Source organism: Boleophthalmus pectinirostris, unplaced genomic scaffold (genome assembly GCF_026225935.1).
Source record: "Boleophthalmus pectinirostris isolate CB_2022bp ecotype Guang Dong unplaced genomic scaffold, ASM2622593v1 HiC_scaffold_23, whole genome shotgun sequence".
Lineage (NCBI taxonomy): Eukaryota > Metazoa > Chordata > Actinopteri > Gobiiformes > Gobiidae > Boleophthalmus > Boleophthalmus pectinirostris.
Window position 1 is genome coordinate 2379669 of NW_026571207.1, and position 17608 is coordinate 2397276.

A 17608-nucleotide genomic window follows, 5' to 3' on the forward strand; every position below is an offset into this window, starting at 1 on the left:
CACTCTAACGGCAGAGGACCCAAGACCATTTGACCAGAAATTGGTCATAAGCATCGACGGACGACAAATCACCCTTTTCAACCCCGACAAAAGGTGAAACAAACCAAACTTTCTGGTCTGAATCGCCAACTACCTGGACAAATATTCACAATGACTTGGTGGAAACTCCTGGGCCATTCACAGCAGAAAAGATGAAAACCTCCAAGAGTCTCGATGTGTTGTTGAACTTGTTGGAGTCCACGGTTTTGTTAGGATCTTCTACGTTTGCTCTGCGGATGTTTGAAAGCCGTTTAATTCACCGTTAGTGGTTCTTTTCACTCAGAATACGAAAAAGACATTTTCCTTCTTCCGTGCTTCTATTTGTGCATCCGATAATGCAGCAGGAATTTACCATTATCGGGGATAAATACGCGAGGTTACGCACTGTGTTTGACGCTACCGTGTTTCTTGCCTCCGACCAAAATATTTCCCAGCAGCAACGCGGGCTTTTAATAACAATGACGTCAGCTGAAACTCACCTATAACAAAGGACTTATGCAATAGCCCGGATAGCAACCTTAGCGGTAGAAGAGGAGTTGAACAGGTTTGTAGTGCAGATCCCAAGTGCATTTGCTGTAATCCATAACCAAGACAAAAAAAAAAATAGAAAAAATATTTACAAAAGTAGAAAAGTTGAAAACACAGGGATGACAGTAACCTGCGCTCACACAGCACCTTCCTCTAGACCACGAGTGTCAGACTCATTTTGGTCCTGGCCGTATCCAAACGACTTTAATCCCAAAGTGTCCGGATCAGAAAACTCATGTCATATAAACCCCAAAAATAACAATAAGTTCAAATATTTGTGCAGAGAAACACAAATCTATTACAGAAATCTTTTTTAATTGATGAACTCTTTCTTTTACAAAATATTATAATATTATGAACAACCTGAAACTTTAAGAAAAATTCAATTTCAACACAAAGTTTTAACATGAACTTGTATGTAAACAGGAATAAGTCCATTTTTGTTGTAAAATCCTGCACTCGGCTCCACTTTTCTCATGTTGGACATTTTTCTGATGAGGGTGTCACGGTCAACAGTCAAAACGATCGTCCTTTAAGAGCGTTTGGAAAGAGACAAGTCTTCATTTGTGCTGCTCTGGTGGGAGGGGCCACGTACAGAGACGCTGGAGACGCTGCTGTGATAAACACCACAGAAAATTAACAAGATTTTAATAGAAAATGCAATCAAAATATTTTAGTAGAAAATCATCTGAGATTAAAGGTCTTGGAGGGCCGTATGTTTGACACCCCTGCACTCGACAAAGGTGAGGCTGACTCCTTTTATGGGCCTCCTCCTCTAACTGGGTGAGCTGAGGTACGTTCAACAATGTACATTCAATATTTAAAAAGTTTGCTATCAAAAAACAGTGCAACAAATATTCTGTTAAACCCAAATACAAAAATAACTCTCTTTATTAAATGAGAAGTTTATTCATTTAAAAATACTAACTAGACTAGAAAAGTTAAAATCTCTGTGTGTCCCTCCTCCCCAACAAAATGGTTTCCTGCCTTGGAACCTTCTTAAAGGGCCCATCTCATGCAAAAATCAACTTTTCAGAGCTTTCTACCTTCTAAGAGTGATGTGTGGGCCTTGTATTTGTTGCCCAAGTGTTTTTTTTAGATTGATTCAGTGTTTTTTAAGTAAATTGCAGCGTATTTCTGCCACCCTCCCACATGACAACGAACTAAAACTGCTACAACGATGACGCGGCAGATTCACCTATGACACGTTTGACGTAGAAGAAAGAGCTTCGCACCCACCCCCCACCTGCCCCCCTCCTCCGCTCCACCGCCGCCTCCACCCCACATCGGCTGACAATTCCCACATGAACACTTGAACAAAAGCAACAGTATAAGCTCATTGTTCTACGCTGCAATGAACACGATATAATAAGTTTATCTACTAGTGTTTATTAATACTTTACCAATCAGTAATGTTCAGCTGATGTGGACGCGATGCTTGAGCTTCGTGCTCCTCAAAGTCCTCGTCTGATTCCGGGTCCAACACATGCGGCTGAAAGCGCTGTATCTCCATGATGAATAAAAGATGAGGAGAAGGTTCAGTTTGTCGACTGGACAAAAGTTGGTTTAGTTGAAGACGTTTCTCAGCTCATCCAAGCTGCTTCTTCAGTTCTGGTCAGACGCTGGTGGACACTTCCTTCTATCTGTCTGCAGGGAGGAGCTAACTACACTGAAACTACTCTGAAACTAACACACCTACTTGTTTACAGTTTCTGTTTATTAGTTCGGCCTATTGACCTGTACAGGGTGTGGGGTCTAATTAGCAGAACAATTCATGTCCATAATGGAGCTTCCACACCTCTGGACCTGACCTGGCTACACCTGTTGTTCTTTTGTTTGTTTTTGATTTAGGTTTGAGGACGGAGTTGTAAATAGGAGATAGATGGTGTCTGAGTTTCCATTTCTGTTTAGAGAAGGATTCTCTTTCTTAATAAAATGGCTTCTTTAACTCCCCTCTCAAACCAATTTTTCTCTCTGGCTAAAATCTGCACCTCTCTGTCCTTTTAAGTGGAGATGTACAGAAGACTGAGGTCCACTGTTGCTCTCTCGTCTATGTTGTTCATCCTCTTGTGAAGTAGCTGTTTAGACAGCATTCTGACCAGAACTGAAGAAGCAGCGTGGATGAGCTGCGAAACGTCTTCAACCAAACTAACTTTTGTCCAGTCGACAAACTGAATTTTCTCCTCATGGATTCTACCTGGACGACTGAGGGATTCTTCACATGATGAATAAAAGTTTATTCCTGCCACTATCAGGGCGCACGCCTGTCTCCCCCTCCCTCCCTGAGACGGCGGAGGAAGGGCGGCTCACTCAGAGTCTACGTCACGTTTGGAGGGCGGAGCCTGTGCTTTCTCAGGACGGGTGGGGGAGGAGCAATAGTCGGACTTTCATAGTTCCTGGTCTGTGACTGTCTCCAAGAAATCAGTAAGATTTCAGATTGTGTAATGGATGTTCCAAAACCCAAATTGTGCTTGTTTATGTGTGAGGTCAAGTGGTAACGGAGGGAAACAGGGGCAGATTTTTGACATTCAAATGTCTCTTATTCAGAAACTAGAGGAACTATTGAAATAAGTAAAGTATCAGAATGTAGGAAAGAGTTACACTCCAACAGGGTCAAGTTAAACCTGTGATATTTTTTCAAGTTGTTGACAAAAAATTTAAAAACTCATGTCGGTAACGGAGGGAATGAAATATGCAGCACTTTTTGGGCAATAAATCCAAACAGTGATAACTCTTGGTTCTCACTTACATATCCTTAACAAACTGGTTTGAATATTTGCTTCATATAGTTTTCTACCATATGGTACAAGATTAGGTTGAAAAACCTCTTACTTTTTGAATAATGAGATTTTTTTATTAAGAAAGGTCATGGTAACGGAGGGAAAAGTAACGGAGGGAAAATTGTTCAAGCAAGTAGAAGGTGCAGGATTTTACATCATTTGTCAACTTTTTTCTTCTGAATATTTTAATATTACTTCAAAATGAAAGGAAACTATTTCTATAAAATATGTCAGTCCTTCCAAGCAAATTTTTATCATTTTAAATACTTTTTTTTTTTTTTAAATCATGTCCCTTCATCAACAGTTCAAAGATGGAATAACACAAGATATGATGAAATACATCCATTTATTTACATGATTTTTGCAGGTCTTTGAAATTTGGGAAATAATTTTTGTTCCATGTTTCATACATGGTCTGTTTAAAACGGATGGAACCAAAAATCGTACAGAAAAAGGGTCAACAGTTTCATAAACTAGAGTACATATGTATCTGTTCAATACATTTTTATATCAGATGCATTAACTTGAATTTTTGGCCCTGTTGTTTACTTCTGCTTGACCGGGCCCATGTGCAGAAGATACAATGTGAAAAGAGTTATTTTGCATGAGATGGGCACTTTAAGGTGCTTCGGCTCCTCTGGGACTCTTTTGGCAGACAGGACAAGAGGGTAAGTACGACTAGTTTTAACAACAAGTACTGAAATTTAAATGCACTTATTTAACTTATTTCATTTTCTTTTACAGGTCTCTTTACCACACAGTAGTAATCGTCCAGCAAACTCTGTTATCGTTTCAGGCCTCGTCAGACTAACGTTCCGGTGACTGTGAGACTGTCCGGTCATGTTTTGCAGGTCGGGGTCCTGATCTTCGCCTCCATCGTGGGGAACGTGGGCTCGATGATCTCGAACATGAACGCCACCAAGGCCTCGTTCCAGAGCCGAGTGGACGCTCTCAAGCACTACATGCACTTCAGGCACGTGAGCAGAGGCCTGGAGCAGCGCGTGATTCGCTGGTTCGACTACCTCTGGACCAATCAGAAGACGATAGACGAACAGGAAGTGCTCCGGAGCCTGCCCTGTAAACTCAGAGCGGAGATCGCCATCAACGTGCACCTGGACACGCTCAAGAAGGTCACAGGGTTTATTACACGGAGTTACACCGAATTACTCATGTTTCACTGTTGTTAATTTATATAAAAGTGGAATTATATACTTTTTATCTATAATTTTTTCTTTTTTTTTTTGTTTTGTTTTTGTTTTGTATGTTGTGGACATGTTCAAGAAGTGTTTTACATAGATTTACTTCTGCTTCTTTAGTTTAGTCCTGTTTCAGTCCTGGTTTAATCCTGGTTTAGACCTGGTTTAGTCCTGGTATAGTTCTGGTTTAGTCCTGGTTTAGCCCTGGTTTAGACCCTGTTTAGTCCTGGTTTAGTCCTGGTTAGTCCTGGTTAGTTTGGTTTAGTCCTGGTTTAGTCCTGGTTTAGTCCTGGTATAGCCCTGGTTTAGTCCTGGTATAGTCCTGGTTTAGTCCTGGTTTAGTCCTGGTTTAGTCCTGGTTTATCCCTGGTTTAGTCCTGGTATAGCCCTGGTTTAGTCCTGGTTTAGTCCTGGTTTAGTCCTGGTTTATCCCTGGTTTAGTCCTGGTTTATCCTGGTTTAGTCCTGGTATAGTCCTGGTTTAGTCCTGGTATAGTCCTGGTTTAGACCCTGGTTTAGTCCTGGTATAGTCCTGGTTTAGTCCTGGTTTATCCTGGTTTAGTCCTGGTTTAGTCCTGGTTTAGTCCTGGTATAGTCCTGGTTTAGTCCTGGTTTATCCCTGGTTTAGTCCTGGTATAGTCCTGGTTTAGTCCTGGTTTATCCTGGTTTAGTCTGGTTTAGTCCTGGTTTAGTCCTGGTTTAGTCCTGGTTTAGTCCTGGTTCAGTCCATTTGATTTAACTTTCTGAATGAAGTTGTTCATGAAAAGTTTGCGTCCTTTTGCAGGTTCGTATCTTCCAGGACTGTGAGTCTGGTCTCTTGGTGGAGTTGGTGCTAAAACTTCGACCTCAGGTGTTCAGTCCTGGAGATTACATCTGCAGAAAGGTGAGTGGAGTTTGCATGTTCTCCCTTTGTCTGGGTGGGTTTCCTCCGGTTTCCCCCATCAACCCCAAACATGCACAGTATTCAGTGATCCTACAGCGAGGTACTCCTGATCAAAACTGTGAATTAACAGTTTTGTTTTTATGATCCATGTTATAATGTTGTTTCCTCATCAAAAACAAACTTGGACTTGTCCCATCCATCCATTTTCTTCTGCTTATCCGGGGCCGGGTCGCAGGGGCAGCAGTCTAAGCAGGGACTCCCAGACACGTCCTCTAGCTCCTCTGCGGGACCCTGAGGTGTTCCCAGGCCAGCCCAGAGAAATAGTCCCTCCAGCATGTCCTGGGTCTTCCCCGGGGCCTCCTCCCAGTGGGACATGCCGGAACACCTCCCGAGGGCATGTCCCAGGAGGCATCAGAACAGACGCCCGAGCCTCAGCTGCTCCTCTCGACATGGAGGAGCAGCGGCTCTACTCCGAGCTCGTGTGACTGAGCTCCTCACTCTATCTCTAAGGGAGCGCCCAGACACCCTGCGGAGGAAACTCATTTCGGCTGCTTGTATCTGCGATCTCGTCCTTTCGGTCACTACCCAGAGCTCATGACCAGAGGTGAGGGGAGGAACGAAGACTGACAGCTTCTCTTCACCACAACTGTCCGATACAGCGACCACATCACTGCAGACTCTGCACCGATCCACCTGTCAATCTCACGCTCCATCGTCCCCTGACTTATGAACAAGACCCCGAGATACTTGAACTCCTCCACATGAGGCAGGGACTCTCCACCCACCCGGAGACGACAAGACGCCTTTTTCCGGTCGAGAACCGCGACCTCAGACTTGGAGGAGCTGATCCTCCTCCCAGCCGCTTCACACTCAAACCTGGAGTTGTGTTTTGTTTCATTCACACACGTTTAACATGAGTTCTTCTCCCAAACAAAACACCACTTTGATCCACCTTGTGATCTCATGTGGTAATAGAGGAAGTGCTCCACTGTGTTTTTAAAATCCACACACCTCATAGACCAGAAGCATTTGGATCATTACAGTCCTGTGAAAGGTGTTCACTTGAAAACTACCACTTCACGACATCAGAGGGTGCAACCGAGCATTTTGAGCTTGGGAGGTGTAGACTGGTCTCAGGTAGGGATGGTCATGATTAGTCGATTAATCAATGAGTGCGTATACATGCACATCAATAACCCGGTTATTAGCCATATCCCGGTTCTGTCAGTATTCGGGTTACTGCGTTTACATGCGCACTGAGAAACCGGGACACTCATATCCGCGTATACATGATCAAATGGAGTATCCCGGTTTCTTGACATAATCTTACAAATGCGCAGGCGCAAAAATTAACTTAAATCGATTTAATAAACCAGGAAAAATACAAACCGTGAGCTCCTTTAGCATAAGAAGCTAAGGAGCTACGAGATCTCCCACAATCCACTGTGCAGATTCTTCATTAAAATCTTCTGCATAAATAAACTCAACTTTACAACATATAAACCATAAACACTATAGACACATCAGCCCGTTTGATCAGATAATTCAGCTGTGATCACATTTGTTTACGTTTTACAGAAACGAAACTTAAGACCGTTTGGCTAATTAGCATAAACTGTTAGCGGCGATAAAAACAACTCGCTGCTTGCGCCGCTGATGCGATCAGTTTCTTTTGGACTAAATGACACGACTCTGTGGATTATGTGTGTTATTTCTGTGACAGAAGAGGCGCTAATGATGGTAAGTGTGTTTCGTGCGTATAGAGTATAGGAGATAGTTCATGTTTTAGCTTTTCAGCGTCACACGAGTGCAGGTCGTACGAGTGCAGATTGTACATGTGCAGGTTTAGCGCAGCTCTTTATTTTACAGTCATTTCACTCGTTTGGTCACTTTATTTATGTTGGTCAATTTATTTATGTCACTACTGTTGTGGTGAAAGGCTGGAAAGTGTCTTTTGGACGCATGCGCACTCAACTTTATGTTGCAGTAACCGGGGTACCGGGTTACTGCGTTATTTTACATGCACCATCAAGAAACCGGGATACTCAAAAAACCCGATCATAACCGGGTTATTGATGTGCATGTATACGCACTCAATAATTGATCATTAAGAATTTCGTTGATTACGTTCATTTTTAATCAACAAACTGAATGTAGGTTGCTGTGCGTAGCGTAGCGTGACCAAATGTCCATTTTTCTCCGGACATGTCCGTTTTCCACATCTTGTCCTCGCCGTCCTGTTATTTTTTTTTATAAAGTGATGCAAATGATCAGGTTTTCATTATCTTTCATTGGGCCATTAAACTGAGCGTCTCTTGTAGATCTCTGTGAGTCAGAAGGAGCGAGCAGACACAGACAGTCGGTCAGTCTGCAACACGCCGAAGCACAAATGTGCATTTAACAATGACTTGTACAAGAAATTCCACACTTTCCGTCCTAGTCGAGACAAATGTGAGTCCATGTGCACAGTGTTCAAAGCAGCACATATGTTTCTGTGTCCAGTGGCGTGTCAGGGACCTCAAAGCACCAAAACACTGAAAAACATGAAAAAGTTTTACCAGGTGAGAGTCGCTCAATGTCGATGACGAATCCCCACCTCCCTCCCCCCGTACGGTGTCCTGGTTTTAACAAACGCAAATCTGGTCACACTAACCTGTATTCACCTGAGTCATGTCTTTTAATCCGACAGAAATTGAACAGCATCAGCGACACAAGAGCTGTTTTTTTCTTCACTTATTTTATGCAAATGAGCGATGCGGTTTTAACTTTTGTTTCTGTGAGAGTTGAACAAAACTGAATTAAACACATTATAATGTCAAACGGGCTGATGTGGCTCTAGAGTCGTTACGGTTTATATGCCGTAAAGTTGAATTTATTTATGCAGATTAGTAGTGCAGATAGTAATAATAATGATGATCATTTTAATATAAAAACATTAATGATTAATCTATAATCGATCGTTAATTCTCCCGACGATCGATTAATGAAATTTCATCGAATTGCCCATCCCTAGTCTCAGGTCTCTGCACTGCCCCCTGTGGCTCGGAGACTTTAAAGCGGCTCTGCTTGTTCAAGTCTCTCCATGACCCAACACCAAAGTCCACCTGTGACATGTTAGAGCCACATGAACCATCTCGCACTCTGAGGAGCTCAAGGACCGGCCTCCTGCTGTAGTCCTGGTTTAGTTCTAGTTTAGACCTGACCTCCTGCTGGTGCCCAGAGTCAGGAACAGTCTTCCTGAACATGTGAGACCGGCCTCGACTTTGACTCCGTTTAAATCCAGACTCCAAACACTTCTGTTCAGCTGCGTCTGACTGAAAGGTTTTCACTCCACACTCTTCTCTCTCATTTAATGTCGCTCTCTTTTTAAAATTTTATGATGATTATTTATGATTTGATTTGTTTCTATTGTGATTTTAATGTTTTTGTTATTCTGTAAAGCACTTTGAATTACTTTGTGCTTTACAAATAAACTTGTCTTGCCTGGACGGATTAAAAACACAAGATTACTAAAACATGGGAATAAATTAAAATATCTGTAAATCTGTGTCGCCGTTACCAGGGAGACGTGGGGAAGGAGATGTACATAATCAAAGACGGCCGCCTGGCTGTTGTTGGGGACGACGGCGTGTCTCAGTTCGCCGTTCTGACCGCGGGCAGCTGCTTCGGCGAGATCAGCATCTTGAACATCAGCGGGAGCAAGACGGGAAACCGCCGCACCGCCGCCAACATCCGCAGCCTGGGCTACTCCGACCTGTTCTGCCTGTCCAAAAACGACCTGATGGGGGCGCTGCAGGACTTCCCCGAGGCCAGAGCGCAGCTGGAGCAGAGGGGGCGGGACATCCTGAAGAAGGAGGGGCTTCTGGAGGAAGTGAGCGTCTCCGCGGGGGAGGAGCTAGAGGAGAAGGTGGAGAGGATGGAGGCGGGACTGGACCGGATACAGGTGAGAGCATTAGACCCGGTTTAGACCCGGTTTAGACCCGGTTTAGACCTGATATAGACCTAGTTTAGACCTGGTCTAGTCATGGTCTAGTCCTGGTTCAGTCCTGGTTTAGTCCTGGTTCAGTCCTGGTCTAGTCCTGGTTTAAGTCCTGGTTCAGTCCTGGTTTAGTCATGGTTCAGTCCTTGTCTAGTCCTGGTCTAGTCCTGGTTCAGTCCTGGTTCAGTCCTGGTCTAGTCCAGGTCTAGTTGTTGTTTAGTCCTGGTTCAGTCTAGTCCTGGTTCAATCCTGGTTTAGTCCTAGTTCAGTCCTGGTTTAGTCGTGTTTTAGTCCTGGTTTAGTCCTGGTTTAGTCCTGGTTAGTCATGGTTCAGTCCTGTCTAGTCCTGGTTTAGTCCTGGTTCAGTCCTGGTTTAGTCATGTTTTAGTCCTGCTCTAGTCCTGCTCTAGTCCTGGTCTAGTCCTGGTCTAGTCCTGGTCTAATCCTGGTTCAGTCCTGGTCTAGTCCAGGTCTAGTTCTTGTTTAGTCCTGGTTCAGTCTAGTCCTGTTCAGTCCTGGTTTAGTCCTAGTTCAGTCCTGGTTTAGTCGTGTTTTAGTCCTGTTCAGTCCTGGTTTAGTCCTGGTTTAGTCCTGGTTCAGTCCTGGTTTAGTCCTGGTGTAGTCCTGGTCTAGTCCTGCTCTAGTCCTGCTCTAGTCCTGGTCTAGTCCTGGTCTAATGCTGGTTCAGTCCTGGTCTAGTCCTGGTCTAGTTCTTGTTTAGTCCTGGTTCAGTCCTAGTTCAGTCCTGGTTTAGTCGTGTTTTAGTCCTGGTTTAGTCCTGGTCTAGTCCTGGTCTAGTCCTGGTTTAGTCCTGGTTCAGTCCTGGTTTAGTCAGTCCTGGTTTAGTCCTGGTTTAGTCCTGGTCTAGTCCTGGTTAGTCCTGGTCTAGTCCTGGTCTAGTCCTGGTTTAGTCCTGGTCTAGTCCTGGTCTAGTCCTGGTTCAGTCCTGGTCTAGTCCTGGTTTAGTCTGTGTTTTAGTCCTGGTCTAGTCCTGGTCTAGTCTTGTTTAGTCCTGGTTTAGTCCTGGTTCAGTCCTGGTCTAGTCCTGGTCTAGTCCTGGTCTAGTCCTGGTTTCTCTTGTGTATTTTCAGACCTGTTTGGCGCGTCTTCAGAGTGAGTTTGCCTCGTCTCAGATGCGTCTGAAGCAGCGGCTCACGGCTCTGGAGGCCGGACTGACCGCGGCAGCGACCGGCAGTGACCTCTCCGACCCCGAGGGCAGCGACACCAACATGCAGCTGTGAACCGCTCCTGATGCCCTCCCTCCCCGTGCGCCAGATGCCCTCCCGTCCTCCTCCACTGCAAATTTCTCTGATCTGACCAAGATTTTAAAAACCTTTATTTGGTTTTTCACCTTGTTTCCAGATTTATCCTCTTCTTACTCGTTCTGAGGTCGTTTACGTTCAGATAACTTGTCAAGTAAAATGATCTTGCTGCATGGACAGATCATTTCACTACTTTAAAGTCATTTAAAGTGTTTTTTATTTATTTTTATGTGTTTTTATTGATTTATTTTATTTATTGGTTTATTTATTTCTATTCTATGATTTTGTTTTTTATTTTTATTTTTTATTAAAACTAGTATTATTTTAGTAGTTTATTTTATCATCTTATTTATTGTTATTTTTATGTATTTGTGCAGCACTTTGGAAACTGTTTGTTTGTGAAATGTGCTATAGAAATAAAGTGGATTGGATTGGATTTTCTGATAGATTTAAGTGTTTATATTTTATATTTTGGCCAAGCTTTTGTTCAGTGTGTGTACCTGTGAGTGCGTATACATGCACATCAGTATCCCGGTTATGATCGGGTTTTTTCAGTATCCCGGTTTCTTCATGGTGCATGTAAATGCAGTAACCCGGTTTCAATATCCCGGTTATTAGGAACCAGGATACTGAAGCTGGTTTATTCTGATAGTAACCGGGATACTGTGGCATGTAAACGCAGTATCCCGTTACTGCGACATAAAGTTGAGTGCGCATGTGTCCAAAAGGCAAACACTTTCCAGTCTTTTCACCACAACACTCGGCTTCCGTACAATTCTGTTTGCAGTCACAGACTACAGCACAAAACACACATTTCACACTAGGGGTGTAATGGTACAAAAATTCTGTTCATTTTCAGTACAAAACCATTTGCTTGTTGCATTGCTCGATGACCGCACACATAATGTCCACACTGTCACCAGCCTGTCACCTTTGTTCGTATTTGTATGTAATCTTCCATTGTAATGTTTGTCTTGTATCTTGTATGTTATTTAGTTCCTATTTTTTGTAATATAAGTACTTTGCAAATAAAATTATAAAAAATAAATAAAATAAAAACCCAGAATGTTCCACAGTATGACTTTATACACAGGACGACCCTACTAGCATCAGGATCCGCAGCGGATCCGCTTTCGCTCCGCCAAATCCGCCCCACAGTCCGTCCGCTTTGCGGATCCGCTGCGTATTTGTTCCGTATTCGCATTCTGACTGTTGCTAACCCTAACCCTTGGATGGCCTGCTGTTACAGAGAGAATCTGCGGTTAAATCATCTTAGATCCGCACTGTGAACGTACTTTTAACACAACACTTTGTTTTTGACACAATGATTTGTACTATCAATGCGCGGATCCGCGGCTAAACCGGTTCGGATTCGCTGCGCGGACGCGCCACTGACTCAGCCGTTATCAGAACCTGAGAGAAAGAAACAACATCCACCTGTTGTCCGTGGATTTCACTGTAAGTAATAGTTTAAAAGTTAATTGTATTAGTCATCATTAATGTACATAACGTTAACGTTATATTGTGGTGTGTTTACATGTGTGACTGTGTTTTATCAGTTTTGACAAGTGCAGTAGGAAAGTTAGCGACAGAAGCAGCTGACGTGATGAAGACGATGTGAGGTCAGGAGTCAGGATAACTCCATCTCTTGAGCTAGATCCCAGTCTAAATACTATTTTTATATAACGCTACTTATATTCTTGTATATTTTTACGATCACAGAATTGTAATTCTGCTCCGTGATCATTGGTCGTGTCTAACGGGCTCGGTTCTGGCTGGACGCCGCTCTCGGCGCTCTCCCTTCGGCTGTGGAGCGACGGTGACACCGGTGTCTGATCTGGTTGTGTTTTTAACCAAACAGAGATAATTATTATTTCTGTAGACTAGAGTGTTGACTGTTGAGTTGAGACTAAAGTGCATCATGTCAGTGCCTTAATACAATAATTTAACGCAACGTGCCATAATACAATAACGTAACGTAATAAAAAGCACAACTTTTAACAACAGCTAACGTTAGCTAACCAACCAAAACGTTGTTTTTCCCCAGATGACATCAGGACCCTGTCCTTCTGCTGAGTGTCCCCATCAGGAGCCCCTGTCCTTCTGCTGAGTGTCCCCATCAGGAGCCCCTGTCCTTCTGCTGAGTGTCTCCATCAGGAGCCCGACACGCTGATCAGAGGTCAGTACTTTTAATGATTTCTGTGACAGTGAAGATTTAGTTTGGAGCCAGATCTGACTTTGTCTCTAACTTTCTGTTCTGGGACTTGAGACGGGGCTTCAGACTTTCAGTGAGAGATGTTGACATGAACACTGATGTGTCACATCTAAATTACACTGATATTGACTATGAACACCATCATAAATTGATTATTATATTTTAAATGTTGTGGTAAAAGTAAATGTAGTAGAGTATTGTGTATTAACAGCAGTGAAATACGTCTCATGTTCATACTCAGGCTTATACTAAAACAAAAGAGTTCAGTTTTACTGCGCTCAAGTATTTCCTATGAGTTAAATAATGTTTTTCATCTCTGTTTCAGAATATACTATGGTTAATAAGAAGATGGACATAAGGGCCTGATAAAGACCCTCTGGAGGTAAATACTGCACTTGTATTAAACACTGGGGCCTGAAATGATCCAAACTGATATTTGTGTTTCTCTTATTTGATGTTTTACAGAATTCCCTCTGCTGGGCCAAGTTCCAAAAATGTAGAGACAGACCCTCTGTAAGTTTACTGTATTATCCTACTTTTATTAACTTTCATAACTAAACATATGCACATTATAATCACACCTGTTGTTGTGCATATTGTTTTCTTTCAGAACCTGCTGTGGTGGAGTTTACAGACTGACCCTCTGTAAGTGCATAGATTTCTCCAATCAAGTGTTTACCTTTCATGTTCAAATCACACAGCCACTGTCATGACTTACAATGTTCTTCACAAACCTGAACTCTAACTCCTTACAAGAATAAGAGGTGTAATGGGGTGTTTAATACACACTGGTGTCATTTCAGATGCTGTGAGAAAGGGGAAGTCCAGAGCTGGACACTGACAGACTGGATCTTCACCAGTAGGACTGAAGAGGAGCCAGACCTCACTACACCTCTGCCTCAAAACCTCTGCCTCAGACTGAAGCTAAAGACAGAGGCTCTGAAGCTCACACACTGCACACTCTATAAGAACAACCATCCGTCTAATTGTTCTGTGGTGGTAAACACAAGTTAAGTTTTAGTTTTAAACAGTATGGTATGGCTACACTCTGTCTCATCTGTCCAGGTTTTTACTCATATAGCTTATATTTGTTTTTTGCCATTTAAAAAAAACAAAAACTTTGCTTAACTTGAACTATTTTTAGTAAAAACTGTAATTGTCATTTTCATGAAGCATTGGTTAACTCAAAGGGTATATAAGTCCTATAACATTAATAATGATTATTCATGTCCTAAGATTTCAAATTAATGATTGAAATAAATATTGTTTACAATGTAAAAAAAAAAAAAAGTTTCTTTTTTTCTTAACTAATGAGATTTAGTGATAGGATATCACTGATCCAACTTTGAAATTGTTTAAGTTTATGTTTTTAAATTTAAGCCTTTATATCCTAGTTTTAATACTTGCTGTAAAAGTTTTATGTACAATTACAATGCAAATGCTGCTGGTGTGTATTTAGGTCAGTAGGAAGTGGATCAGTATTAAATCTGAAGCATATTTAGGCTCCTAACGACACAATAAACAGATCCGCGGCAGATAACCCGGTTCTGAAAGCGGATCCAAAACGGGTCCTGGGCGGATCCGCGCGGATCAGGGCTTATTTTGACGGATCCGCGACGGAGGCGCGGCTGATCCGCTGCGTATCCGCGCGGCGGATCCGTTGCTGATCCGCGGCGATGTGCAAGTGAACTCCGATGCGGATCCGTTCTGCGAATCTCCGGGCGGATCCGCCGCGTATCCGCCGCGGATATTTTTTGCTATGTGGGGAGTTAAAGTCTGGTGGCTAAAAACTTTCTGTAAAGGTCAGGTTAGCTCTTATGTACATTCACGTACAGTCCGTGGCATTTCATAGTAAGGTTGCGCTTTTATTTTGGTGACTTCCTGTGTGAGCGGAAGTGAAGTTAAAAACGTTAGCTTTGTATACAGAAAAGACGCAAAGTAAACAAAGCAACAAACACAACGGTGAAAAGTCAGATAAAAACCTAAAGACGGCAACAGTCGACAGGGGAACAAGGTTTGTTTCATTTGTGAAATTAATTAATTAATTTGTGAAATGATGTTAGCAGGGTCCCTTTACACAGCGTTGTCGTGAGCGTTAAAACACAGTACACTTCGTATTCTCTTTTTGTGTGGTTACCGCATTCCCCACGGGCGCACACTTTTATTCACAGGTGCAGGCCATTCATAATTTTGTGCCTCACGTGATCAAATGTTCTTACACGCCATTGGTCAAATCATAAGTCTCTATCATAATACAAATAATAAAATGAGGGCACAACACAACAGAATGTATATTTGAGCTTCTTATAATTTGTATTGAATTAATTAATGAATTAAAATATGGATAACGGTTAAACTGTGTAATGAGCAGCGATACGGTGATCTTATGGTAATTTCTGTCATTTTGTTCTTGTTTAGCTCTTACGTTGGTTCTATGACACTGCAAGGAAAAGATTAAAAGTCATTTAAGAATCAGTTCTGGCCTTCTCACTTCAACTGGATGCTACACTTTTTTTATGATAAAAATAATCAAGTTTCAACATTTGTGGCAAAGTAATAAATGATCCACAGTTAAGAGTCACAACAGGTGAGTACATAGTTATAGTGACTCAAAACTATCCACAGAAGTACTTTTTCAGACTCAAACTTCACGTGATTGAGTATGTTTACTGTACTGTCTAATTCACGGACTGTGGCTCCATCTAGTGGCCAGTTTACAACCATACAACAGTGATACTGCTACGACAGCCTCACTGGGAGTTTGCATAAATACTGAATTAAAAACACGTCAGTGATGAAAATCATACTTGTTTTCTTATTTTACTTGAACTCTTCGCGTTTCTCACGATGTTGTTTTTGTGTAAGAATCCAAAGAGGTCAGAGCAGAGAGAGTAAATCCACGTCGTGTGCGGGAAAATGCGCAAGAGGTTGGACATGTAAACAATCCACAGAGGGGAGGGGCTGGTCACGTGACTGAGACGAAACTGAAAGTGTTTGGAGTTGAGACTTCGTGATGACGAGGTGAGTCGCACTTTTGGGTTTTAAGTTTATTATGTCTATTATTGATTATTTAAGAGGAAGTGACTTTGAGATTCACTGACATCCACTTGTGTAGAAAACAGCTGTGCTCTTCAAAGAGAGAGTAACTTATATGTGTGGTGTTTTAGACTTTATCAGAGTTCGACTGAAGCAGGAAATGAGTTCTACTAATAATCACTAGAACTGGGCCTAAAGTTTCCCCTGAAGTCGTGACCAGTGCGACTGTCACTTCAGTAGAAGTGTTGTTCAAATGACTAAAGTCTTGTTTGAAATGGAGCAGAGTTCAAATGTAAAGAGTGAAACATGTGTGTCTGTGGTTTCTCCTCCAGGCTGAGCGAGCGGGGAAATGGCTTCAGGGAGTGAGCAGATAAAAGGACGTCCCAGGAGAAAAGCAGCTCCAGGGGGCAGCACTGAGGCACAGTGAGTCCACTCATTTGTCTTTCACTGTTTAAAAAAGTGTGTGTGCGCGTGTGTGTGTTGATTTTGTGGCTGATAACTGATATTTATTTAGATTTTTGCATCTCAGAAGAACTAAACCTTTTTACAATTATTTGCTGTATAAAACATAATTTTTCCGTTAAAGAAACAGTTTTAGTCTTGTGCTTTAAAGTCGTCTATATTCTTGAATAAAGCAAAGACAGAACAGTTATGATCCAGTAAAATGGAAACTCATGGACTGTAAAAGTCATGCCTGTTGGAAATGACACTAAACAAAGATTTAAATTCCTCTTGTATATAGACTATGAATGTATTCAACATAAGGAAGAAAGTTTGTCAAATGTGTAAATTGGAGAATGAACTGCTTATATTGAGAGAAATATGTAGGGATCCAGATTTTCCTCCACATCAGACTGACAGAACCTTTAAAATGTGGCATCAGAAGGGTTTAAAAATATTTGCAGAACTCATCTGCTCCGACCGCGTCTGTTCCATCAGCTCGCACACGCTCAGTACAGCACCAGTGTTGAGAAATCAGGATCCTGCGTCTACAGGCCACAGTATCCTGAATACTGCAGTATAACCCAGTGAGAGTATCCTGGTGTCTCATCACGGGATACTTATCCAGTGTGATGGAAATGTATCAACACTGAAGTTGTGAAGAAAAGATTTGTGTCACAGTGTGTCTTTGTGTAAATCCATGTGACTTCTACCTGAGACGCAGATCTGACATTAACATGTGTAAAACTCTGCACACACTGTCTCCAAGCTCCAGGAAACTCTGTGTTGTTTTACCTGTCTTCAAGAGTAAAAGTGGATTAACTTGTGTGTGAAACAAATGTCACTCTGCTTTGATGTGCATGTAACTTTGTCATTCTGGTATAAAGCTCAGAGCTCAGACGCTCTGGAGGAAGAGGAGACTGGGGAGAGAGAGGAAGAGACTCTAGGTCCTGTCCTGTCTGCTGTAACAAAGAATCAACCTTTTTGTATTTCATAATTCACCAGGTTTTGCAAATGGATGATTATTTATTCTTGGAGATAGACGTGATTTCCACAACAGCAGGATACTGAAACCAGAATACTGCGTTTACATGGACACACACAAAAGCAGAACACTCAAAAAACCCTGATTATAACTGGAATAGTTGAGCTCACATAAACACACTCAATGTTTTCTCTGCTGTAAAACCAAGAGTCCTGCTGTCTCAGTCCTCCCCTTAACGGGCACATTTGTAAACTACATTATTTGT

The 17608-nt window shown here is 42.3% G+C and overlaps 2 protein-coding genes and 2 long non-coding RNA genes across 4 annotated transcripts in view; all 4 read left to right on the forward strand.

Annotated features, from left to right (window-relative positions):
* The window catches only part of LOC129410715 (cyclic nucleotide-gated cation channel-like), a 14917-nt gene extending 3815 nt beyond the window's left edge, over positions 1–11102 (forward strand). The window contains exons 3-6 of the mRNA XM_055159582.1: positions 4114–4477; positions 5327–5425; positions 8988–9368; positions 10496–11102. Of these exons, the coding sequence (XP_055015557.1) occupies positions 4114–4477; positions 5327–5425; positions 8988–9368; positions 10496–10645 (994 nt within the window). The 3' untranslated portion in view covers positions 10646–11102. The remainder of the gene's footprint in view (positions 1–4113; positions 4478–5326; positions 5426–8987; positions 9369–10495) is intronic.
* A 619-nt stretch (positions 11103–11721) lies between these two features.
* On the forward strand, positions 11722–13940 carry LOC129410538 (uncharacterized). Its single transcript, XR_008632908.1, has 6 exons — positions 11722–12124; positions 12714–12845; positions 13207–13263; positions 13347–13394; positions 13492–13526; positions 13685–13940. It is a non-coding gene; the product is annotated as an uncharacterized LOC129410538 (long non-coding RNA).
* A 751-nt stretch (positions 13941–14691) lies between these two features.
* On the forward strand, positions 14692–15839 carry LOC129410542 (uncharacterized). The gene is made up of 3 exons (XR_008632912.1): positions 14692–14895; positions 15300–15468; positions 15747–15839. It is a non-coding gene; the product is annotated as an uncharacterized LOC129410542 (long non-coding RNA).
* A 427-nt stretch (positions 15840–16266) lies between these two features.
* LOC129410716 (cyclic nucleotide-gated olfactory channel-like) overlaps positions 16267–17608 on the forward strand; it is a 16040-nt gene continuing 14698 nt past the window's right edge. The window contains exon 1 of the mRNA XM_055159583.1: positions 16267–16340. Within this exon, the coding sequence (XP_055015558.1) occupies positions 16267–16340 (74 nt within the window). The remainder of the gene's footprint in view (positions 16341–17608) is intronic.